This window comes from Adelges cooleyi, unplaced genomic scaffold, assembly GCF_023614345.1.
Source record: "Adelges cooleyi isolate 19-005CV unplaced genomic scaffold, UGA_ACOO_1.1 ACOO_flye_CR_arks_rails_tigmint_CR_PRNA_108, whole genome shotgun sequence".
NCBI lineage: Eukaryota > Metazoa > Arthropoda > Insecta > Hemiptera > Adelgidae > Adelges > Adelges cooleyi.
Genome location: NW_026095761.1, coordinates 5320184 through 5347705, shown reverse-complemented (window position 1 = coordinate 5347705; position 27522 = coordinate 5320184). Strand labels below are relative to the sequence as shown.

Below are 27522 nucleotides of genomic sequence, written 5' to 3'. Positions count from 1 at the left end.
TTTGTTGAATCTGGCCTCTCCATTACATGAACATAGGGATGGGATTTGAAATGGTGGGTGTGGAGCCAAAGCCCCATAACATATTGTCAATCAGGAGCGCACTAAGAATTTTTTTTGCATGGAAGTCAGACGGTTAAAATCTAAACATAGTCGTTGTCTTCAGCGTAAAGTTTAATTTACGTATATTTGCACTAAAAACACCATATTTCTTTACTGCAATTAACTGGTTAACTTTTTAAAATTTAAGATAGCTATATTATTAAGAACAATCTGCTGAAAGTATAGACTGTTCGACAAACAGTTTTGGATATTTATTTTTAAACGTTATTTAGGTTTAAAGTTTAGGATGGGAGGTAGAGTGTGGTAGAGTAAGGCACGTAGATTAAAATAACTCCACCTAATAGAATAAATGTTATTTCATTTGTGGGTCACCCTGTATATAATTTGAATGAAACAATATTTAATACAAACATAATCTTTTATTCATAATTTTACATTTAATTATATTGATTATTTCATAAATCATTACTGGTGTACAATAGAGGCTACAATATCTACAGCCTTCAAAGTAAACATAATAATTAATCATAAAATATTATTATTAACTAACGAATGAACACAGTAGTTTCGTTTCAAAATTCATTAAAAATCTCTGTACATGAAAAATTGAACAACTTTAAAAAGTATCAAATATAATGTCAATGTTACTTACATTTAATGTATGGGTCGGTAAAAATATTAACATTAATAAAAAATATTAGTTGCATACAATCACAAAGTTAAAAACTGTTAAATCTAAAGAGATATCTCAAATCTTTGTTTATTAACAACAATAAAAATAATGGTAATAATAAAATACTCAATAATAATAATAATTATTAGCATTAGTACTTTTACTGCTCCTAGTAAATATAGATGAAAGAACAATTTGAAGAAACTACTAAGTATTCATCCAAAATTTACACTTCATTCTTATTATGATACGAATAAACAATTTGCATATAAGTAAATATTTTGGGGTCTAATAACACATAAAATTTGGTCTAATAAAATTATATTAAAATCCTATTTAAAATATAAACAAAAACATTTATTTTTAGGTTCTAATGGTAGTAACCTATAGTTCATTAGTACAAACATAATTTGTATTTACTACTGAAGAGATTGACATTAAAGCTTGAAAAAAAAATACATGTATACTTTTTAAATATATAATATGTGTAATATTGCATGACTTATATGTACATTAATAAAAAAACAAAAGCTAACATTATTAAGACAGTAAAACTGAGAGAGAATTAGAGTGTGCTCTATTTTAAAACGAAAAGCATACTTTTCACAATTCTTTTATTTTTATTTATTAATAATTTATTTTTTATGATAGTATAATTTGTTTTTGAATTAATTGTACATAATTAACTACCTTTTACTAAATTATTAATATACTTTTTTTAATAGGCGAATAAAACAACTTCTATAGAAAAAAAATAATTAAAATAAAACACTGGATTAATAATTTAGCTAAATAACAATAACTCTAACGTGGTAAGGGGTAAGGAGAAAAACAAAATAAACATAATACATTTAAATCAATCACAGTGTGATCGATAATGTCAATATCACGGTAATATTTAAAAGGGAACAGACTATTTCCATTATTTGTTAGCCAAAACAACATGATAATAATATTAGATTAATTAAATTATAACAGTATTAAGTTGACGGCAAGTTAAAATAGACCTTGGCTACCAACTTACAACACTATAATTTTTAATTTGGTAATAATAGAAGATAAATGAATAGATGAAAATATGTTTGGTTTAGAGTATATCTTAATTATACAAAGTTTTAACATGTTCCTTAATATTAAATGCTACATAATTTAAAATAACAATTTAAATATGCATGACCCTAGTGAATTTAGAAAAACACATTTTCCAATCAATTAAAATGATCGCTGATCTTTTGACGGTTTTTATCACCAATGAGTCATTAAATGTAGCCCAGGTCTACTAATTTATATAAAATATTATCACTTGATTGAGGTAACAGTATCATTTGTTTGGAAATAAGTCTTTCCTAAAAATGATGATAACCCTAGAACATACAGTTACAAATCAGATATTGATAAACAAATAAAAATAAATACGACAATTAAAAATGAAACATACTTATTTATATTTGAGCCGGTATACTAGACGTAGACGCTACTTCCATCATCTCGTCTTGGTTCTGATTCAAAAAATTATTGCTATTGACTGTAGTCAAAACATGAGGTCTATACGGTTTACGGGCTGCATGGTTGGTAAACGGCCGCGCACAAGCATCAAACAGTCTCGATTGGTCGATTTCTCTATTATTAGTAGCACTCGGCCTAACAATTCGTGGTTGATTCATTGCTACTGGGTTGGATCTGATGACATTTGGATATGGTGATGGCGACGGAGACTCTTTTTCAGTTTCCATTTCTTCATCTATCCTTGTCGCCGAAAGCTGGGCACACGTTGACGCGATAGGTTCAAAGTCACTAAAGGGGTTGAGATTACGTGGTGCCTGCTGGTAAATAGAATATATATATACCTCTATATAAAGTACATTGATTTTGATTTTATTCAATAAATACCCCTTTGTGAAATTGGTCAGCAGGCTTTTTTGAATCACAGCATCCAGCTTGAACAATAGTAGGTGTTGACTTGTGTATCCTTGGATCAAGTTTTGGTTTTTTTTGCATTACAGTTTTATGAAAATGATCTTCTTCCTCCATTGATTTTACCATTGATTCATCTGTTCTATGGTGACTATTAATTACATGATCACGACTTGAACTCGTACCTAAAGTATCTAATAAAGATGGAGCTATGTACGTAAAACCCTGAAAAAGAATTTATTATTAATATATTATTATACACGCAGTGATAGTAATGATTAACCGTGTACAATGTTGTTTTAAATAATAATTCCACAGAAAAATAGTATTGATGATAGTGTATAAAAAAATACCTACAGAATACAATGAAGTCTTAGGACTATGTCATATCTATGCATATAGTGTTTTTTTATAGGGATGTATGAAAATACATTGCTCAAATAAAAAATTTCACATTTAGGCGTATGATACGTGCATGGTTTTCCGACGTATAAAAAAAGCCATTATATCATACGCGTTAAGTGTGAAATGGGCCTTACATCAAATTTGAATTCATCGTTATCATGAGGCATAAACGAATCATCAACTGGTGAGTCGACTGGAAGTTGATTAGTAAACCTGGAATCAAACTGTGTTGTATCTTCAGCGCCAGCCTAAAATAGATAAGTCATTTGGTTAGCTCCGTTTGGTAGTTCATAAATTGATAATTAGTGAAAAATAAAATATTAACCAGTTTCGGCTTATATGGAGCTTCACAAGAACGGTTAATAATATCTTTCCACAGTATTTTTTGGAAGAAGCGATGATTTCTAATGTCGTCCCCTTGATTTGGACCAGACCCAAGCCTATGGTTAACTTGTCTCTATTAAATAAAATAGTATTAAATAAATGAGTAACACAATACTAAAATAAATCAAATATACATTGCACACAAAACTTACTTTAAGTAGTTTTCTCATAAGATCTTTAGCTTCAGGTGAAACGTATGGAGGCATAATTAGTTTACCCCGGAGGATTTTTTCAATAGTTTTCTTCCTGTTGTCGGCACTAAATGGAGGCTATAAATAAAATTGTAATGTAAAATTTTGATGTCAAATATGTCTACTATATAATAAATACTAACAGTTCCCGTTAGCATATCAAACATTAATGCGCCGAGTGACCACCAATCAACTGGTTTACCATGTCCGCTTCTGGTTAATATTTCTGGTGCCCTATTGGATCAATGAAGACAATTTTTATTTAATTTTAATGTTAGATTCATATTGTATGTTTTCAATCCTTACATATACTCGATTGTGCCACAAAATGTATGTGTGACGCTACCTTCGTGAACATGTTCTTTGCATAAACCAAAATCTGTCAATTTTAAATGCCCTTCGTGATCTAATAAAACATTTTCTGGTTTCAAATCTCTAAAAAAATTACAAAAAATACATATTTTTACAAACATTGAGTTATGTTTAGCAATAAATAAATAATACAAGTCTATTACACATTGTTTATGAAAATTGGAAGCCAATGAGTTAAATGTTTACTGTTATAGAACATGTCAACTAAATAAAATAAATTAAATGAATGTTATGGCCACTATACATTTTCAAACTTCATTTCCATAAAATTATTTTTAAGAATGCACTATGTCGCTGTCAACATTGTAGTTAGTACCTAGTTTATGATTTAAATACGTAATTTACTCAGTAAAAAGTAATCAAAAAAGTTTTATTTAAAATATTAATTATACCCACAAGTTTATTTAATTTAAAACAATATAATACTAGCATTCCCTGTGGGTGGGGGCCAGAATACACCCACAGCAATCCATGCTCGTCGTAAAAGGCGACCCAAATGGACCTAGCAATGGGCAGCAACATTATTAGTATCAAGTATAGATTTATCTATACTTGAATAACATCCCTTAGTAACAAGAGATGCCATTGCGATGCAGAAGGCAACGGGAAACCACTGCATTAACGTTCCCAAATATCAAGCAATGAAGGTTAAACGTCAGAGAAGAATGGAGAACCAGAATTGCAACGACTAGGCAAGGCCTTTAGTAGAGAAGAAGAAGATAAAATTAGCATTTAAAAAATATCTATAAACTAATTGAAGCGATAATAATAGTTATATAATACCTGTAGATAATGCCCTGGCTATGCAAATGTTGTATTGCAATAATAATTTCTGCCAAATAAAAGCTGTAATAATAAAGAAACATTAAAAGAAATATAATACCAAATAATAGCATTAGATTAAGATTAAATACTACACATTTGTTATTTATCTAATTTGTTTAACAGGGGACCATAAATGTATCCATAATTATATTTTGTTGTTGTATTGCCTATATTAATTCTATAATTGTCTTATATTTTAATTTGGCAAATCAATATTATAAAATGCGCAATATAAAAATTTGATGTTAACATATTTTCTATATCGAATTGAGAGTATTTTCTAAGAAGAGATAATTAATATATAAATAAACCAAAGAGATAAGTGTAATATTTTATGTAATACAATAACATGATTATATTTGTATTCATCCCTTCTGATAATACAATTTAACACATTTGAACAATTATATAGTTATTATTATACTTCAATCTTTTTATTTGCATTCAACATTTACTAAACTCTCATCCCAATTAGTATTTACAAGTTTGAAGGGGTAAGTGTGAAATTGTGGGATTAACTTTTGTTTATAGGGATTTTTCCTTATAAACTTTAATATCTGACAAAGTTTCAGTAATATTAAAATAAAAAACTACTTAATTAAAAGTTTGAAATCCAAGTCCAACTTCAATTGCCTTATGTTGTTTAACTAGGAAAAATAAATTTTCTTTCTAAAATAAACTAAAATAATAATAAGAAGTAGTGTTTTAAGCAGCACATCACAAGAATGTGTGTCAAGGTCAAGGAAAGTAATTCTTCAGTAGGTCAGTTTGACATGGAATGACCCAATTTTATACAGTGATGAAACCTAACAAGTTATATGTCATAACAATTTTTTTAATATATTTACAAAGGTAAAAAATTAAAATTCACAAAAAATAACTTGAAGTCTCATAAAATGTATAGTTCTTCCTAGTCAAACTTTTTTTTGCGTTCTATTTGTGAAGAGTATTAATGTTAAATTGAATAGCAATTACTAGCATATTTATAGTTTACAATTAATGAATCATAAATAAATAACAAATATATATTCATTTTACTTATAAATAATAATAATATGTACTGCTCACATAAAAAATTAAGAACTTACCACGCAGTATCTTCAAGAAAAATTCCTTCTCTCTCCAAATGCATGAAAAGTTCACCACCGTTTAAATACTCCAAAATCAGATATAACTTCCCATTCGTTTGGAATGCATAGAATAAACTGACTATGAATGGGTGCTAAAAATATAAATATTAAAAATTAATTAGATTATATAATTTAGGTTTTTGAAAAAAAAAAAATAAACAAAATCAATTATACAAAATTGAACTTTTACCTTAACAGCCTCGAGGATATTACGCTCAGCTTTAGTATGAGCCATATCCTTGGAATTACGTACTATTGTAGCTTTCCGCAAAACTTTCATAGCAAATATACGATTTGCATCTTTTCCAGTTTTTTTCCTAACCTGGAATACTTTACCATAACCTCCTTTACCCAGAACTTTTAAAATGCTAAAACATTCTGGAGATAACTTTTCCTTTGTTTGGTTTACAGTTTTGTCTGATAATTTTAAAGTCTCTACATCACTCGACCTAAGAATTTAATTTATAGTATATATCAAAGCTAAAAATTAACTATTGTTTTTATAGCATACAGAAAAAAAATTATAAATCTCACTTTTCATCGTATTCATATATGTTTGGTTCTTGAACAAAACATCCCTGTGGACAAATAAATAGTGATATATAATTATTAATTGTAAACAGATAAAAAAATCAATCATAACACTTAAAAGTTAATAGGTTTCTCCTTATGGTATTCATGTCTAAAAATGATTACTTAGTTGGCAGTTAACCCAAGAAGACAACAAAGGGTAATAGAGGATATAGGAAGACTATTCTTTAAAATTTTTGTTTTTCCAATGAAATGAGTCGGGTGAAAAATTATAATATTAAATTAATCATTTATCATGGTCTAAGCAACAATTTCAACTATTATTTAATAGATGCCTACTTATTATGTACCAACTTAGTAGTTATGTTTGATTGTCATCTCCTCAAGGTGACCAAACTTAGGCTTTTTAAGCCTACTACCAGTTAAAATATAGCCATAGGATAATAATAATAGTAATCTCCTTTTTTTTCCACATTGAACAACTATCTCTATAGGGTTAGCACAAACATAATTTTATATTTCGGATAAAATTTGCTTAACAAGTGTACTTAAATAACTTAAAATAATAGGTTTAAACTAAGGTATTGTATTATATGCGATAACAATACAATTATAAATATTTTATAGAAATCATCTAATTCAAATTATTTTGAAGTATTTTATAAAATTATTAATAAATGGAAAATATTGGTTTAGATTTAAATAATTATTTTTATATCATAATATTATATTATATGGCATATAAGATATTTATTTATTTGATTAACTAAAATTCGTAAATGATTTAATAATAGCACCTCATAATATTTACCTAGATTAGAGCTATATATTTTTACTCTGTCCTTTTTTTTTTAATCACTAAGTTATTTAACTTAGATTATTTTTAATATGTCTGGGATATTACAAAACATACATTCTTCATCTAACAATCAATTCAGAAAAATATAATGACTTGATAGATAAATGAAAATTGTCAATAGTAACAATAATTGAAGACATAATCAAGGTCAATAAGGTTACAATAGATAATAAATGTAATTTTTAAAGATGTAAAATGTAATTGGTATCTAATCCACTCTCTAGCATAATGCCACCAAAGTGCAAATAAAATAAAACATAAAAATCGAATAATTGAGCTTTGTGTTATAATCTTATCTGTACATTTTTGAGTTAGATACTAATAACCAACTTTAAATATCTTTATAAGGTTATTTAAAAGCAAAATAATCATTCAATATTTATATTCTAAGTGAATCTAATTTTTAAATAAATATTTTCATAAAAAAATGACTATATACATTAAATTTACTAGTGTATGAAAGTCAAGAAATGTGTTTGATAATTTCTCATATCACCGACCTAAAATTATTAACTAACATTGAGGATTTTTAAATTTACCACAAATGTGATCATTTCTATATAATAACTAGCTATTTAGAAAGGTTAAGTTTATAAATTCATTGAACATACATGTTTTTTAACGACAAATATTACAATGGTAATAAGGAAATTATATAATACCAACATTTTTTATCTTTCATATCAATATGGAACCTTACGATTATTTGGTAGTTTTTTTTAATGTGTTTGTTATTTCGAGTACTTGTTATAATACAAATAGTACAATAAACCAGTGGCGTACTCAGGATTTTTCAATGGAGGGAGGGGGGCTGTACAATGTAAAAAAAAGTTGTCATTAAAAAGTGTGATAGGAATTGTAATGTAATATAATATTATTATGATTGTATACTTTCATCAAAACCGTTGTTACATGATTTTCCTATCTATATTTTAAGTGTTAAAAAAAATATAATGGATTAGCATTGTTATAGTATAAAGAACACGTTTTTGTAAAATAATAGTCAATTTATATCTCTTACGTAAAAAACTGATAAGTACACGGGACTGTTTTATTGGAAAACCAGCTTAATGGTTTATAATTTATTTATACTATAACACAGCCAATGGGGGTGGTGGCTGAAGCTCCCTTAGCCTCCCCCTGGGTATGCCACTGCATTTAACCTAATGACTATCAATTGTTATCATTTGATACTCGTACTGGATAAAATGTCACTTCATGCTATTTTCAATTAAAATAATTATGGTTTATGATTTACATATTGAATCAGCTAATCATTTATAAGAATATAATTCACAAAATATTTTTCTTTAAAATCGACATCCTCAGCACATGTACCTTACACATGATGTAGTCATGTGGTTATCATGTCAGTAATGTAATTAACTGTAAATTGTACTTCTAATGAAATGGATTTATATTTGTATAGAAAAAAAGCTAGTAACCTGTTATCATATTATGTACTTGAATTTTAGTTTGAGTACCTATAGTCTAATTGTCATGAGATGTATATAAATAATAAAAACGAAAATAATTGATTGATCAATGAAATTAGATCAATTTATACTGTATGCAAGTGTGAAAAGTAATTCCACCGCAACTTCAAGTTACCTATTTGTCAAGTTCAACTTTACTATGGGTATCGAAAAACTTAACGATAAGAAAGAAAATGGATTATTATAGGAAATACATTGTATTTTTACCTCTCCAAATTCGATTAACTCATCGTCAGAGTCGCTGTTATTTTTTTGACTTTTAGAAGCATCGTTGTTTTGTAGCTCTATGTCGAACACGACGACCTCGGCCATGGTTTTCACGGCTAAGTTTTTTCAATTCGATGCAATAGTGATTTTTTGGCGACTTGAAATCAAAATAATTGTACACGGAAGACGGACGACATGTCGCCGTCAATATATTATTAAGGTGATCTCGATATGTTGTAAAAAAAAAGTAGGTACAAATTACTGAAGCAATTCAAAATTCAAACGAGTACAACACTTTATTAATAATAATTTTGCATTAACATTAATCGAAAAATTAATTGCACAAATTTCCACGACGGCGACGATATCGTTGTGCGCGATTGTTCACTAATCACACGTAGAAAAATTCTCTTCACAAAATCGGCAATATGGCAAAACTGTAAGTAATGCGATTGGATCGGAATGAAAGGAATGTCGTGGTGGTGTAAAACGCGATGAGGAAATGTACTCACTACTACTCACTACTCACAATCGATGTTGCGTACGACAGCAGGTATCGTTTCAATGAATGGCGGGTGACGGAGGGAAGTAGGCGAAATTGTCGGCGGGTGCGCGGTCACTACTCCGAACGGTCGGTGTTTTCCACGGTGTTGAAACAGTGGGCACCCGCGCGTAAAATAAAAAAACTATATTATACGAGGAGGCGTCGTTTGATGAGCTGCACTGCGTTTTATGTTACGTTCGTTTGAAAGGTGTATTTTACTTTATGAATGAATGTATTATGATGAACGCCAATCGCATTCATGTTTTCGTGTACGAATGTAACTGAATGAAAGTTTGTGGATAATATTATATTTCTGTTGTTATATTAAAATGTAGATGGTCGTGGTCCATCTGGTTTGTTTAATCTATGTTACCAATACTAATTGAACATCCCATATTTCCCTACGGAAATAATATAATTAATTCGTCGTTACATAATAAGAATATTTATATGCACGTTTGTTATTTAAAACAAACGTTAAATAATAATACCATATAACATTGCAATAAATTCGATAGGTTAGATACCGAAACCTACCACCAAGTACAAGCTATGTATTTAAAGTTTATTACTAAATTTTGATAATTTAAAATAACCTCAAGTATTGGACATTACGCAGCATATATAACGCTGGTGTAATTTATGTTGCACGTTGGCGCCTTGTTTAATGGTAAGTCTTAAACGCAATAGTTTTTATTTTACATCCATATTAGATATTATAATAATAATTGTTGTACAATTTAAATATAACTATTTTGTTTAGAAAAAAACACAAGCAAAACTTGTAGTTACATACAGTTAAGTGATAGAATAAACAATTTTTTAAAAATATATTTTACCACAAAAAAATGTATATTTTAAAATATCTTATTATTTTATTGCTTAACTGTAACTCTTCAAAGTAGAATTTAATTTTCTAAAATATCTATTTACTAGATACGAACAACAATGGAACTTTTAGTTTAAGTAAGTACATTTTAATTTTTGATATCGAATTTATGTTTATGACTGAAACACAGCAACAGATACCTAGACTGAACGATAGAAAAAGTACATAGGAGTTTAATGATTCTTTAGATAAGTTAATTATATATATACATTCAACCACTGTGTAAGAAATATAGAAATACACTAAATTACAAAAAAAAAGATAAATTAAAAACTAAAAGTATAAATTTTACATGAAAATGTAATATTATTATAATTTATTGTTACTACTCAAAAAAAACATTACACAAATTATATTAAAAAAAATAATAATAATAATATAAATTAGATTAAAACATTGAAAAGGTCAACTTCGAGTCTTGCATACAGTTAATTAGGGAATATAATACGTCGTACATTTTAAAGTTTTAATAAATTAAAATTGTTGATTTGTATTACTTAAGATATTTATCGACACTAGAGAATTTAAGTATTTTTGATAAGAGACAATAATTTATAAATCGGATTTTCTGGTGGTATATCTTGAAGCCACTTGTCCAACAACATGAAATCAGCCTTTTCAACTTCATTGCAAGGATCTTGAACCTTACTCAGCGGTTTAGATACAAAACGGTGTCCTGGAAATTGAATAAAATAATTTTGGTTTGTACATAGAATTTCGTTTTTATTTATATTTCAAATTGATAATTTACCCAGAAGACGTTCTGCAGCACCACATAAGCCACACCACTGTCGAAAATTAAGAACTTGACCATCGGACCATTCAATAATTAGTCGAAAATCAATAGCCTCTTGATCAGTAAATGGTCTACCCATGACTTCGTTTAATGCGACTAAAAAGTTCTATAAAATAGGAAAACCTGTTACTTCGCGTTGATTATTGTTTAAAGTAAACGATTTATTTATTCGAAATTTTACTTTTTCGTGAATGACCCTTGTTTCTTGATTTAGATATTTTTCAAACACTCTTGAGTATATAATTTGGCAGCTTTTATCAATACTTACATTACTTTTCAAATAATCTAAAGGTTTCATATCTATAAAAAAATCAAAAATTATCATTTTGTATTTTATAATGGTATTATGTACTTATACAATTAACTATTAGTTACAAACCTATGAGACTTTTTCTGTCTATCGGCAATTCGAATCGTATATTTTTTCTAGAAAATGTTCGGGGTAAGCCAGGTAAAATAACTTCCTTACTTGTCATACCGAGTTTACTTTTTAACGTTGCTAGCTCATCGTTTATTGTTTGACCGGCCAATAATATTGATCTCATTTTTAATGCTTCTTCTAGTGCCACGTGCTTCTGTTAATTAGGGTTTAAATAATATCGTAATTTAATTATTGTTTGTACCGTTTAGACATTAGACGATTATCATTATTGATTATTTTTACTAATATACCAACGCTAAGTAATTTTGTAAAGTTGTGCTGTGTGTTTATTCACTTTAAGAGTAAACTTTCAAAGTTTATTTACTTTTTCAGTTAACATAGTTAAGTTAATATTAACTTAATGTATTATTTGCTTAAACTTTAAAGAAATACTCTTTTCTTTAAGCTTTATTTTTGAACATTATACTTTTTTTAAAAGAATTTGAAGAGTTCAAACTTTTAACAAGATGCGGTGGACACAAAATTATAGTTAATAAAAATAATTGAATTATGTTTTAAGACCTTCATGTCAAATTCATTTTCTATGTCTATTAAACTCAATTCCCGTTGAAGTTCTTTTAATATTTCTGGTTTTATAAAAAAGCTTATTTGGTAGTCATCGTTTTCGGGTTCTTTAACTTCCTCGTCGTCTTTCTCGGAAACACTAATGTCAGGCGAATTTGGATTCATGCTGGACATCTAAAATTTGTTTTGATATAATTGTTGGTACACAACTCTATAAAATGTTATAAATTATTTATTAAATCATAAATGCATACCTGTGTCTCCAGAGGTTCTTGAAACCCTTTGAAATCTTTTGTTTGACGTCCGGAATGTTTCTTTTCTGATTTTGGCTTGCGGGTTTTACCCACTTTAACTGGTTTTCCTTTTCTCCATTTTACCTCTTTAATAACGCCGTTTTCTTTTTGTGTTTCGTAAGCTCCCGACAAGTCTAGATGACGCTAAAGCGGTTATGAGCATACTTTTACTGATCTGTCATCACAAATGGTCACAAACTTACTAAATTATCAGCAATGCAGTCGACTTGTTTTTCAGTGATGGTTATTTTTGCCCTTAACCGTCTTTTTTTTCCAGACTTTTTAGCTGATAGTGAATTTTTTCTTTTTGCTGCATTATTTGTATATGTAGATCGTGTAACATATGGCGCATGTAGTACTGATCCTTGACACAAAGAAAACGCCTCACAAAATTCTTGTCCAATAACACCCTATCAAAGTTAGAATTATTTATCACATAAGATTTTATGTAAACTATTTATGTATTTCTAAAAAAAAAAAAACAGTAATATTTCACAAATATGAAAGACTCTATGCTTCTTCAGTAAGGTATGTTATATTTGGCCACATACTAAGTGACATGCTTCAAACATTAATTCATTCAAGGATATACAAATGACAAACTAACCGTAAATCTAATTGATGACTGTTGACTTCTGCTACGTCCTAAATCCAAAACCAGCTTTGATTTATCTTCGGCTTGTTCACGAGTTCCTATTTTAGGAGTAGTTGTCGGCAAAGGACTGGTCGCTCTTGAATCAGTTTCTGTATACTTCCTAAATAGTTCCTCTGGAACTATTATGTTGATTTCATCCACATCGGGATAACGATGTGGAGATTTTGGATCTAATGCCTGAGAAATTCATTGCTTTCGCAATTAATTATTTCTTTTTTTTAGGAAAAAATTGATGTAAAATAACACTTACCAAGGCATCTTTAGCCTTTTTGACGAGTTCTTTGATTTCGTTGTCAAGCGGATGGTTGCAAAGCACGGAACAACCGTAAGGGTATGGGTTATAAAGAGATGCTAATGGTTTCAATACAACGGGAGCAGGGTTGCACAACACACCTGTCATTTCTATAGGACTTTCCTGGAAGAGAGTAACTTTTTTTTTAATTTCTGATTAAAAAAATTAGTACAAAAATGGTACAGTTGACATTTTTTTTGAACCCCCTATGTTGATCATGCAGTATTTTTACAATTGTCACCTTAACACCATCCAAAAGTATCATAATCATCATCATGTAGCTTAACAGGCCCTGAAGACCCAACGCTGCCACCATGAGATGGTTTTTGACGAATTTGCTTTTACGACGGGTCGTCAGGCCGTCGCTTGTCACCCATATAGATAAAAAATATAATTTTTATTTGGCTCTCCTGTAAAATTTCAAAAATTACTTACACCCTATCGATTTTTACTACTTCGTAAACAAGTTGTAAAAAAAATATTGATTGTAGTATGCCGTATCAATAATATTGTGTTTTTAAAAGTAATTATAGATTTCTTTTAAGTAATTTATTACAATATTACTGCAGTTGAACAGGGTCTGTTTATTGTGCAAAACCTTATTTTGACTCAAGAAGATAGAGTACCTATACCTGCCAATACAAAATAAATATATGAAGCTCTACCTCGTGTACTTAAATTGTATGCATTACCGGTGTATTTTTATGTTTATTTTTTTTATAACATAATATATTACTTTAAGATATTAAGGTATTAAGATATGTATTGAATTGTATTATGTAAGCTTTAACTCTATTATTATTGCTTTTATGTATTTATAGGTATTTTTTGTCTAGCCTCCTCACCATATTCCCCCTCATTCCTAGATCCACCCTGTGTATAGACTAAATACCGTTGCAGTTGCAGTCTAATTACTAGTGATGTTATTAAACAATAACGGGTGTAAATTTCAAATTGTAATAATTTTTAAACTATCGTTATAATTGTTGAAAGTACTATTAAGTTTTTATCCTTATATTATATTAAATCGTTTTATCGATTAATCCTACATTTGTTAGAATACAAATATCGATAAAAATAATATTCTATCATTTCAGGTCTCATAACGAATTTTATGTTTGCAGTTTGAATATTAGTATAGTAATTAGCATTAACTAATATTTTACAATTACTGGAAATAATAAAATAAGTGATAAATTTAGTATATTATATTCTCACCTCATTTTCATTTTCATATGTATTTTGTATGTTTGCTGCATAAAGTCCCGTTCGACTAACCATTATTTTTCTACACCTAATGTGTCCACGCTTTTGTAAAATACCAGTGCTAAGTAGGTAAATATTATATAAGTAGATAATATTTTTTATAACTACAAAAAATGCGTTTCATAGGATAAGTATTGTTAGGTTTTATTTATAAGATAGTAGGTATCTATAATATTATGTATACTTACACCTAGTTACCGGACTCTTTATGATTCACTTTTTCGTTGATACTTTGAACCAACAACGTAACCCTGACAACTATTATAAAAACGTTGCTTCGTTTGTTTTCTAATAAAGACACATATTTTGTTAACAACTGTTATTTTTATACTTCGTTGAATATTATGTGAGTTTTCGTACAAAATATTAAAATGGCTCTTATCTATCTAATACATAATCTATACATAATGTAGTATATTCTAAGTATGTACATTCACTTACTGACCATCGACATATTGTAATTGGTAATTTTAGAAAAGTTAGAAAGTTTAGTCGTATTAGGTTTTCTTTTCCAAATTGGAAAGAATGAAACTCTTTATTTTTAACACAATCCATTGTTTAATTTTTAAACAAAAGGAACTGTATTTAATTTCGGGATATTTAAATATGTATCGTGCATAGAACCACGTAGAGTCTATATAGTATTGTTATAATAATAATTTAACTGCATTTACTTTTATATTTTTTAGGCAAAATGTTTTTCTGCTGTTAATTTTTGACTTTATATAATTATAATGTGCATTTAACCATATTTTGATGAAATTTAATAATAATAAATGTGAAATAGCTAAGGATGTAACTCTAAAGTTAACATTAGTTTATTGTTAAACTCGTATTTAAAACTGGTTTACAATTAAATTAAGTGAATTAACACTTTCTAATGACAATCTATGGTCTTTTAAAAAATGTGAGCAACGCTCAACTCAAATTTGGTTTTACTCCAGTACCCAGCTGTAGTTTAAGGAACCGAAAATGTAATAAAAAAATTGAGGAGGAAAATAGGAAATGGTATACTCATTAATCATTTAGAAAATTCATTGCACAGCTTTGCCCCACCAAGGAAAAATTTCTGGCACGGTCACTGACTTTTTCGAAGTCCAATTACTATAGATTTTATATGAATTACTAAATAATTCTAAGTATACATATATAAACCTAAATTTCGTATATTAGTGTAATAATGCAATTAACTAAGATCTAAAATATACAGAGTAAACATACAATTATTAAACTAACTATCTACCGGCAAGTAACAACAATTAAATTACCCTTTGGACGAACGATGTAAATTATATTTCTGTAGATAAATAATATATTGAACAATAATAGAGTACACTGGAGTTTTATCAATTATTACATAATACTTAAAATTGTGAATCAGTTTTTTATCAAATTTACTATTTCACAACCCATGCAAATGTATAAAATGTCAATTAAATTAGGCATCTTAACTATTATGGTATAAAATGGACTTCCGTTGAACCTTAAAATTTTTTTTGAAAAGGCAACATTAAGCGATTCAAATCATTATAGTATATAATTTTTTTAATCTGTAATAATAAATATTATAACATTATATTATTATTCATAAATCATAAACTCTATACTTAATCAGTATAATTTTTTAATTTCTTGAATTTACTTATACGATTTTGACCAAATTTAGCCCCAGATTTTTGTATTTTTCGAACTTATACTAACTAAATGATTTATTTTTAAAATCTAAAATAATATTTTAAAGCTTTGTTATTTTGATATTATTAATTAGTTGATTTGTTTCTAACATATTTCACCTTACCTCTTGATTATGGCCATTTGGATACACAACGTAATTCAATGATAACCTTTAGAGTTATCTCTATGTACCATTAAATTACCTAACACGTTTTTAGGAAAATAAGATAAATAAGCCATGTATCACATTAGCAACATGTTTTTTTCATACAACTTCGAATAATGATATGTTATGATGTTATGATTAAATTTAAATATAATATTAACATAAATCAAATTCGTTTCTATATAATTATAATGTAGTTTACATTTTAAATTGTGAGATCAATGATGACAATACAATTTAAAAAATTATAGAAGCCAATGTTTATATGTATTGTCTATAATACACCTTTCTTTGGTAGAAGTTTAAATATTGTAGAATCGCTAAGCAAGTAACACAAATTAATATTTATAACAGAAGAAAATAATTTGTAAAAAATACTTGGAAGTTTAGGTAAAGAAAAAATAGGATATAGTATAAGGACAAAACAAAGTAAAAAGTGATGATGTATAAAAATGGGAATAACAAAACGTTAGTATGGTTACAGAAAATAGTGGACTAATAAAAATCAAAGGTTATCATGACCCTGTTTAGTGCTAGGCCAGGGACACGAAGAAGAATATTTATTAATAAAGATGAATTATAAGAAGAGATGGAAATGACGTAAAGTTCAAAGGTGCGATATCTCTATTGGGTATAACGATTCGTCATTTATGAATAAATTATAGATTATATATAATACTTGTATATGTATTAATAAAAGCCAATAAGCAAAAACCTAATTAATTGATATTTTATAATTTACTAATAATTGAAAGATGAACCATTTTAATGTAACATATTTATGTAGGTATACTGATTCTAGGAAAAAATAGGTAGAAGTAAACAAAAATAAATTTAAAATAGTCCTGCTCCTTCCCCCTTCTTCTGTTAGGAATGTTAATTTAGCTAAATTAAGTAATGACTGATAGTTAAACCAATAATGACCAATAATTAAAATTTTCTAAACTTGACAACCAAAACAATCCAAATATTTAGAGCAAAATTATTACAAAGGCCAACCACAAAAAAACTAAATCTTATCAAAATATAAAAATTAAATTAAAATATTTAATAATATCCTATTATAAAAATGGCTAAAGGTTAATATATAATTTTAGTTACAAAGGTGTTGATTCTACAATGATGTGTTTTTTTTTGTATCTGTGAACACGATCACTTTTTTCTCTCTGGACCGATTTTTTAATACGCATTAGTAATATAATTTTGGCCTCCTAACAGTTTTCTCAGTGACGCCCAGTATTTCTTATAAATAAATTAAACTGAAAAATAAAATTACTAAGAATTATAATTATACCTACCTATTTTGAATACTACGAGTATTAGGATGTATAAAGATGACCAATATACATTTATACTATAACTAAAATTATACTATGAATTATATATAATACAATTATAATATTATCATACTATTTTATCTTAGTATATTTTTTATACTATTATGCTACTATAATTGATATTATATTTTATTATAATTAAAAACAAATTTTTTTGTAGTTAATCTGTTATCTTTCGAATATGATTTCCTTATGCATTTTTTCCCATTTACCTGGTATACTATGTAATGCATCTGAGTATGTACCTAGAAATAGTAATAATAGCCAATATTAATCATTATTATGGTCCATTCTAGATTGCGCCCATAGCTTACAACATAAATATACTATGTATAAACTATGCTACTATGCTTAAATATACTATGTAATAGGGTGGCGCAAAAAAAAAATGTTATATTTTTCGCCCACCTCTAAAAATTAATCTTTATAGTAAATAAAAAAGTTTATCAAAATTTGGGGTCATTCGGTAAAGTTTTACAGGTACGCTCAACGCGATTTAATATAAATTTTAGGCATTTTTCATTAATTTTCACAATTCTTTACTTAAACTAAAACTGTTCAATATTCTCTGGAACTGACTGTTTTGTTCGAATCTTAAGAAGTTACTTTATCGTTTGATATAATAATCTATAAAATTTAAGCTCGTTTAATATGGTTTCATAGTAATTTTAATTATTAAATATACGCTTTTTTATTATTTCCAAAGTCAAACTAAAAAAAAAGACTGAATATATTTTTTTTAAATCACAATTTTAGAATATAATCCAAAATTGTATTAAATTTATAGTATTTTATAAATTAAAACTGTTTTTCATACTTATCATTTAACTACAACATTAAAATAGCAAAATATGATATAAATAATCTATTATATATAATATTAGTATAGTGTAAAATGTGCCCAATAAAAACTTGGAACTGTACGATTATTAACTCTACTGTGTATCTCTGGTATTTATGGGACACCACACCTGCCAATTTTTCGATTTAATAAGGGGTAATATTTAATTAATTTAATTTAGTAATAATATTTTACTTACTAAAAACCTCTGGGTAAAATGGTAAAGTCAATGGCTAAAATAGTTTTTAAATGTTGGGTGCATTTACGGATTAAAAATGTATAGTTAAAAAAATTGGCGCTATTAACGTATGTAATTATTTATAATTTTAAATATATTTATTAATGAAATAAAATATATATTATATAATATATCAGAAAAAAAAATTAAGAGGATGACCAAGAGCAAACTCATACGAATTAACCTGAAAATAAATTGACACGATAGAAATTTATTACATCAACATTTTTCTTAAACATCGCCTACACAAAACTCCGTAAAGACCGCCTGCTTTTAATCCCCTTGATTTAATTTGTTTATCTACTGAAATAAGTAGATATAAGTTTGTCTTTTACACTATAAAAACACATTTAATAGCACGAGTTGGGGTAGGGTGACTTTAGGTAAGCGTCGGTTGTTCAATTCTTCATTTTGGTTTTTGGTTAGGGTTAGGGTTTTTTGGTATTACCTAGCAGTATTTTTAAACACTTTTAACGACTATTCAATTTAATCCACCTATGTAACGTCATGATTTACACGAAATTCGATCTATATCGGTGCAGCAGTAATTAAGATTGCTAATGGGGTGGAGTGGGAGATAGTGGTAGCTAGGGCTATAGCAATATGATTGTCATTGATAACATACAACGTGCGTCTACCGACTATAATATTATGATATGTGTTATGTATAATATGTATACATGCACAACACTAATAATATAAGAACCGGTGTTCTGAGGTCGCTGCGCGTAGTCGGCTGTAATCTATTACCGAGCGCGCGCGCCCGGCACCATCTTATTAATAAAATCTAACGGTTTATATTTTTTTCTCTATTCAAATAACTTTGTTTTTTTAAATTTCTTCATAAAAATGGTGAACGAGAAGAGTAGCTTGACAAAAGCTGTTGTTGGTAAGACCAAGCAAGTGTTACGCTATGGAGCGACAACCGACAATGTGGATTATAAAGAATTAAAAAGCGTTAACGGAAAACACAAGTACAGGAAATTCAGGTAGGTCTTATAAAACACAAGATATTTAAACAGAATATCGTAACGCTATAATATTGTATTGCATTAACTTGCAATGCCTATAAGTCTTGGTGTTCACTGTCCACGCTAATTTTCTTATGCTTCACACAGTATGTCTTAACATAACCTTATATATTAATATTATTAAGATACTACAGAACGGGGCTAAAATCATGTGCATTGACTGAACGACGATACTTTCACTATATGTGTTCGAACGAAAATTCCAACACTTTTTTTGGTCAAGTAAAAACAATTAAATATATACATATATTATATAGTATTTACATGGTTGAATAAACCGGAGATATTTAGAGAATTGTCTTTTTTAATTTCTATTTCAATCATAACAAACAAACAGAAAGTTAACAGTTAACTTTCCTCAAAAATCCTTATCATTAGCGCTGTAGCAATGTAATGTGTATTTTGAATTTTATTTTTGTTAAGTATTACATTTTAAATTTTATAATGGCTTTAATTTTAAGATAAAATTGTATATTTTAATTATTAATGATTATGTGTATTTTACAAAAATACCACAAACCAAAATATGAGAAGCTAGATGCATCTCTATTATTTATTTATTGATACATAACGCCCTAATGGGCATATAGTATACATACAGCGTAATATAATTTAACAAGTAATTAATTAAAACAAATCATCAATAAAAGCGTTTAAAATGTAGACAGAACATATACACAGGGAGATATAGGGTATAGTTTAGAATGCATTAAAATGTTTTTAAAAATAATAAAACTCAACTCAATTAGCTGAGTTTATGCTTCTGCTCGGGCTGCATGAACAAAAAAATAAAAAAATAATTAATAAGCTAGTTATTTTATATTTTTGTTATGTATGCTTATAATTATATAATGTATAATACTGCTGAATACGTTAAAATTGTTTTTTTGTTCTCCTTAAAAAAAAAATCGATTAAGTTGTGTACAAGCTATTTTATCATTTTATACATTATATTTATGAGTTATGACCTTTATACTTTAGAACGTACGCGTTTTAAAAAAAAGTATCTGTTATGGTTGGTATAAATATCAACTTCGTGAATCTTTAGATTAGAGATACCAGATTTCAAAATAAAAAATACGAGACAAACTCACTATAAACCATTGAAGAGTGACGGTTGTAAAACGTTGGGTACCAATGTACCTTTTTTTTAGGGGGGGGGGAGACCAGCCTGATGAGACATTACTTCCCCCAAGGGTGCCAATGCACCTAGTGGCATAGTGGGACGTATCGGGGTATGACAGCCATGGAGTGGATCACCTTGATAATAAAATATACAGAACATATTTTTTCTTACAATTTATTATTCATGAGTTATGCGGGGTTTACAGGGGTCGATTTAGTCGTACGGCTGGTCAGTGGTCACTAACGAAATAAGAGCCGCCAACCGAACATTGTTATTTCGGTACTCTTGTTCTCTTGGATTCCACAAGCATGGATGACTTTCATAGCAATCCAAAAACTGTTCAATATTACTTTAGTTCTTTTAGAAAAATAACTAAAAAAACGACATATTAAACCCCCGCATTAATCACAGATAACATAGGCCATAGCATTTATGATACCAGAGGTAATAATTTATAACTTGAAAACATAAATTTAATCTTGAAATTTGAAAACACATTTTGTATATTACATACAAATAATTATAAAACAATGATGTATTATACTTTAACGGGACATTTTTACGATTATCATCTGTTACGGGTACACTGTCATGACTTACGCCGTACGGGACGTATGGCATCCCTACTTAAGATACAAATTAGCTGATTTCTAAAAATACAAATCTAGTTTTTTGTATTAGTAAATTGGATATTCAAATTTTTAATCATCAAATAATTTAGTTGTATATAACATAAATTACAATTACTTTATAACAGGAATAAAGACCGGAAACATTTAGATCAGTTAGGCGTGTATGATTATTTCATGATAAACAAAACTAAGCCTGCTGTAAAAATATTACGTTTTAATTAGTGTAAAACATATTTTTATTTTAAATATTTAGTTTGATCAGTGATTTTGATTTGATTAATGATAATGTACTTATTTGCTAGATAACTTAAAATTATAATATGAATAATAATTAAACACTTATGTAGCACCGTTATACTAATCTTGGGTACATAATAAATTCACAGAAATTATTTTCAAATGTAAGTAATAGCATTGAAACTTGATAAATAAATGCATATACTTGAAATTTTAAGTTTGTAATTTTGTTTGAAATAAGAAATTAAGCGTTGGAGAATCCTTAAAATAAACAAAGAGGCACTGGTATACTATTTTTAAAATTTTATTTGGTAATTTGTTCCAAATCTGTATGATTTTTAAACGGGGTTATTCGTTATGAAATGAGTGTTACGTAATTTAGACTTTATAAATTGTTATTATGTACTCGTTATCTTCATTAAACTACTAGATACTAATGTAATCTAATATGTACTGTCTCGCCTTAGACTTACACAACACCCGTATGTGACCGGTTAGGTTAGGTTTGTAAGTGAAGTTCATTATTCCTATGCGGTAAACCATATTTTCCCATCGCCAATCCACGTTATATTATGATGTTCGTATTGTGATACGAATGTTTCAATTTTTCAAGTTCATTGAACCCAAGCTAATGGACCCTAAAAACTAAATTAACCAGGTTGTTCGCTAATTCCAATTACTATTGAGTTCACCGAAAGGGGTACGGGTTTGTTTTTATTTTATCGTCAACGTTTGACTGTATGAGTTCCAACCGGATGAGAGTGTATTAAAAAAATTAAGTTCAATAAACGCCAAAACATTTGTCTGTCACTTAAAGTTGCGTCCGTTAATCCGTTTCATACTTGAATTCAATTATTTTCTTTTGTTGAAATGGTCAACTATTTCGACCTACTACTAGACGGTATTACTTAGAATCTATACAAACAACCTAGTTATCAGTAGGACAAAATCGTATACATATGGATTTAACTTACACAAAGTTTATTTTCTTATAATGTTAAGCAGCGAAATTAATAAATTTTAATGAAAATAAATGTAAACATTTTTTTATATAAATAGTTTAACTATAACTATTATTTAAAATATATATTATTATATAATATTATTTAAACAAAAAGAAAGAAATCCGTAAATTTATTTTAAGCAAATGTTCACCGTTATTTTTAGACGAAATAAATCATTATACCTACATAATTACTAAAATAAATTAACTTGACTATTAGTGATCAAATATCAGACATTAATGTGTAATATTCAGTGTCAATTTCAAATAGTGTTTACACTTCCATATGCGTATGCATATGGATATTGATTAGATTTCATTCAGTTTAATAATTGTTTCATCTATAACTTGGTACATTATTTGCATAGTGTTATAGTGTTTGTCGTGTGTCAATATTACAGTGTAAATATCCTATAAGTTTTGTCATCATTACTATTCTTAAATTTTGATCTCATTAATAACTTCATATCCGTTTATTCTGCTGATTATATCGTTAGAACAATGCTGTAATATTAGATAATTTCCGTTTTAATATTTTTTTCTTTCTTTAATGCAAGGTTCAAAATCGAATAAAATATAGGTCAACGCTGTTCAAACATCATCATCATTATGATAAATTATTAATATAGGTAATATTAACAATGACCAATAAAGAATTAAGCCGCTAAGTTCTATAATTGACCGGTATTATAGTAGTTATGAACTATGTTAGAAGTCACCAATACTTATAACTATAAAAAATCAATTTCGATAAATTATAGATATTTGTATAATTGAATTATCTAAAAAAATGCTAAAAATTGTAAATATTGACAAAAGACCATGCAATTAGTTAATAAATTTCATAATTTGATCAAGTAAAATTTCAATTAGTATTGATATAATTCACAGCAGCGGCTGTAGGTAGGTTATATATAAAATTCTATACTTTGTCATTAATATTTAATTAAAAAAATATGATACAAACATTTTATATTTCTATCTATTGGGTTGTTAAACCTATATCCAAAGTGTGGTTGGTTTGTAAAAATTTGACCGTGTCGAAAACGCATTTACGTTTGTCTGCAGAAATCATACCTAGTTGACCTTATTTTTTTCTAATTCACTTTCTTTGCATGACGTATTTCAATTGTGTCCAAGAATTAAATCGCTGACTAATATGAAATTGTAAGTATCATTTATTTTATTTTATTATTAGCTAGAGCTATAAATAATAATAATAATTATAATAGCTATCTTATAATAGAATTAGCTATTATTAAACAAAGTTTACTAACATACTTAAACATAATGTTAATTGTTAGTATTACCCATACAACATAATTTGGTACACTTAACTAGTACGATTAAATAACATAGCACATCACATTGATCATTTTGGAAGCTTGAATAGATAGTATAATATAATTTGGTGCTTTTCTGAATCCATAACTTGGGATAAAAATCATGCGTTGATATTTTGTTTTAATTTAATAAAATAAGATAGCCGACGTTCCAATTTATAGAGTTATATTTGCCATACTTAAAGTCTGGTAATTTTACGTTTAAGGAACTATATCATAATTTATAATTTATACATTTATTATAATTTACCAATTACATCATTTTCTTAGTAAAATTAAAAATATAAAATATTTTGGAATTAATTGAGTAAACTAATAAGATTAAAAATATCGATGTATTATCATTAAATTTATGTGGTTTTATATTATAATACTCAGTGTTGATACTCAATAGTGTTTTTAACATTAAAATGTTTTTCACACAAAAAATATCTGATGTACAACTTAAAGTTTTAAGTCTTAACTGTCCATAAAATTAATATTTGTTATACTCTTAAACTACATTTAAATTGTGTTAAAAATATATAAATGCGTTATCATCATAGTCTAGATTTTAACATTATATTACATACATTTATATTATTTTTCCATAGTTTACTATAAATATTCTAACAGAGATTTGAATCTATGACTTATGTGACTTCAGATTTAAAAATAATAAATTGCTCGTTTAAGGTGTACAACACGAAGAAAAATTTAGTTTTGGTTGGAATTTATTTATTATTAAATAATTATATTTCAATCATTTCAATCGGATATTAATGCATGTTAAACACTGATATTATTTGCACAACTAGAATTATGCACATACTGTTAAGTATCATCATTTATCAGTCACCACCATCACAGCCTGCAGATGCATGTTAAAGGATTGCCTTGGACGATTCATGGGTGTTCTTTTGAAAGGTATCATCTAGACAACACCATGTCTTATTATTGTTTCAGCGATGATGATATGCATTACAATTATGAGGCGGACCTTATGTTAGACTCTGTAAATCGTAGGTTCAAGAAAATAGTAGTGACCACATACACCATGGGAATGGCCATGGTTGTCGTCGGATGCCTATTGGTGCTTTGAAAATATAATTGGAATCCAAAAAAAACTTTTGACAAGTTGTTAATGTGACCAAAGAGGCTATCCTTATCATGACACACTTGAAACATATTATAAGCATTTAAATTATCATCCATTTATATTTATAAAATAAATGACGAAATGTTCGTTTATTTCAATTGTTTAATGTTTGTTTTATTATTTTTACAAAAATGTTGTTTTATGTTGCTTTCTGTTACCATACTATTTCTAGACTTTTCTTTTTAATGTGTGCTCTAATAAATAATTATATAGCCAATTTTGTTGGTGTTTAACTACCTAGTTTATGCTGTATTTTAAATTAAATAAATTATAAATACACATTTTTGTAATTAATCTTTCGCAATACATTTAAAACATGGATAAATTCAAAGTGTTCTAAAGAGGTCATATTTGATTTGTTTAGAGCATATTAATCTAGGAAGAAATAAATATACTTTTACAGTATTGAATATCCATACAATTTGTCAAAATCATTATTTATATAAAATATATAATATTATTTATTTTTGATAAACATTTTAGTATTTTATTCCAATATTTATCAATACTATCATGAGATAGGGTAATTTAAGTCACTTAATATTATATATAATATTAAATAATAATTATATTATGAGTTAATCATTAAAAAAATCGTGTAACAACGACTAAAAATTGAACAATAGTTCAGTATAGCTAAAACATTAACAATATATACCGGGAAAACAAAAGTATTAATATCTAATTTTAAAACGCATATGTATTAAAAAGTAATTAACCAACTATTATACAGACAGTAGATATAAATAACAGGAAATTTTAAGTACAAGTGAAAGTGAATGTCGTTAAGCTATTGCGGTTGGTCTAAAATTGTATTTATCATATTTGCTAAGCTAGAAAGTTGTTAAAGTGTTTAATATAAAACTTGTCTAAGCATGGCTCCTATATATTGTATACATTATACAATATGGGTACCTAGATATAATTTATTAAGATTAGGGTCAATCGGATTTTGTTTAACAAATACCAGTTTCACAAATAGAATATTCGTTTTCAATGCCAGTTGTCGTATACCTATTGTAACAGTATCCTTGATCATAAAGATACAAATTATTAACCTTGATTTTTAGTTTTAATACACCGTAACATAATAATGTAATATAGTATAGATATTTTAGTTTTATGTTTCACCGATTGATTTTAGTAATTCTATGCTGTTGTATCCGACTACACTATGCGGTTTTACTTACAAAGCTTTTACATAATACACGCCATATGAAATTTAAAAAAAATAAGTTTTTATAATAATATGGCTTCCGGGATTATTCAAGGTACAAGAAAAGAGCAGGTGTATTTTTAGTTAGGTATAGGTTACCCGTAAAAACACCAAACGTTCATTGAAGCAAAACTAATTGAGGGTCAGTTTTATTTATTATATATAACACCATCAATAGTATTTTAATTGTTTAAAATTAAATAACTAGGCAGGTAAAATTGTGTAGGCACATAAAAAGATCGTAAAATTTGCTCAGAATTATTTATAATTTATAGCTATATTACATAAAATAGTTATCGAAATATTATAGCATTAATTTATAGTACTTGTTAGATAATCTAATACAAAATAAAAGTCTAGTTTTGGGGTACAGAAATTATGAATAAAAAAAACAAGTACTATGCTGCTTTGATAACGAAAAAACGCATTTACAAATTTATGATTAGATAGCAGCAATTTTATAAAATCTTAGATAAGTATCTACTTACAGGTATTATATGAGTATACCTATATAGTAGGTAAATCAGTGTTATTTTAATAATTTGTTTTTACAGATTATTAAAATAACATCTGATAATTAAGATTAATTGCATTTAGATTTACAACACATGTTTTTTTATAACCTTTATTAGCTTTTATTTTAAAATGTTATTAGTTGACACCTGTACAATTTTTTTTATGAAAAATGTTTTGTAATTTGTAAAATAACGTTATAACAATTATTAACAAATATGCACAGGAAGTTTTTATTGAGAAATTCTTGTTTATCTCTGTTTCGCGGCACTTATTTTTTTATAAATTTAAATTTCTAG

At 27.4% G+C, this 27522-nt stretch overlaps 2 protein-coding genes across 3 annotated transcripts; both read right to left on the bottom strand.

The window, feature by feature from the left end:
* Positions 1 to 459: 459 nt before the first annotated feature.
* Positions 460 to 9549, bottom strand: LOC126842793 (ribosomal protein S6 kinase beta-2-like). 2 transcript variants are annotated; one of them, XM_050579953.1, is made up of 13 exons: positions 9048 to 9549; positions 6489 to 6532; positions 6145 to 6403; positions 5913 to 6046; positions 4783 to 4845; positions 3934 to 4062; positions 3771 to 3861; positions 3589 to 3705; positions 3378 to 3509; positions 3187 to 3300; positions 2624 to 2872; positions 2172 to 2556; positions 460 to 2097 (listed from the first exon to the last, which is right to left on the bottom strand). In XM_050579953.1, the coding sequence occupies exons 1-12, from the start codon at positions 9150 to 9152 to the stop codon at positions 2176 to 2178; spliced, it is 1818 nt and encodes a 605-aa protein (XP_050435910.1). In that variant the 5' UTR covers positions 9153 to 9549; the 3' UTR covers positions 460 to 2097; positions 2172 to 2175. The 2 variants fall into 2 exon arrangements, with proteins under 2 accessions (XP_050435910.1, XP_050435920.1); XM_050579963.1 differs by having other exon boundaries at positions 2172 to 2553.
* A 1371-nt stretch (positions 9550 to 10920) lies between these two features.
* On the bottom strand, positions 10921 to 14845 carry LOC126845148 (uncharacterized). Its single transcript, XM_050583712.1, has 10 exons — positions 14681 to 14845; positions 13421 to 13585; positions 13123 to 13347; positions 12719 to 12925; positions 12477 to 12659; positions 12220 to 12396; positions 11656 to 11851; positions 11458 to 11576; positions 11232 to 11382; positions 10921 to 11156 (listed from the first exon to the last, which is right to left on the bottom strand). Exons 1-10 carry the CDS (start codon positions 14741 to 14743, stop codon positions 11005 to 11007), a joined length of 1638 nt encoding a protein of 545 aa, XP_050439669.1. The 5' UTR covers positions 14744 to 14845; the 3' UTR covers positions 10921 to 11004.
* Between the last annotated feature and the right edge of the window lie 12677 nt (positions 14846 to 27522).

What these genes read in the sequence shown, in the direction of transcription:
- LOC126842793 (XM_050579953.1), bottom strand. Translation starts at nt 9,152, where the DNA reads ATGGCCGAGGTCGTCGTGTTCGACATAGAGCTACAAAACAACGATGCT. An exon ending in ATATCCTCGAGGCTGTTAAG is followed by an intron (nt 6,047 to 6,144) that starts GTAAAAGTTCAA and finishes TTATATTTTTAG; the next exon opens with CACCCATTCATAGTCAGTTT. An exon ending in TTATGAGAAAACTACTTAAA is followed by an intron (nt 3,510 to 3,588) that starts GTAAGTTTTGTG and finishes TTTATTTAATAG; the next exon opens with AGACAAGTTAACCATAGGCT.
- LOC126845148 (XM_050583712.1), bottom strand. Translation starts at nt 14,743, where the DNA reads ATGGTTAGTCGAACGGGACTTTATGCAGCAAACATACAAAATACATAT. An exon ending in AAAAGGCTAAAGATGCCTTG is followed by an intron (nt 13,348 to 13,420) that starts GTAAGTGTTATT and finishes TGAATTTCTCAG; the next exon opens with GCATTAGATCCAAAATCTCC. An exon ending in CAAGGGTCATTCACGAAAAA is followed by an intron (nt 11,383 to 11,457) that starts GTAAAATTTCGA and finishes CCTATTTTATAG; the next exon opens with AACTTTTTAGTCGCATTAAA.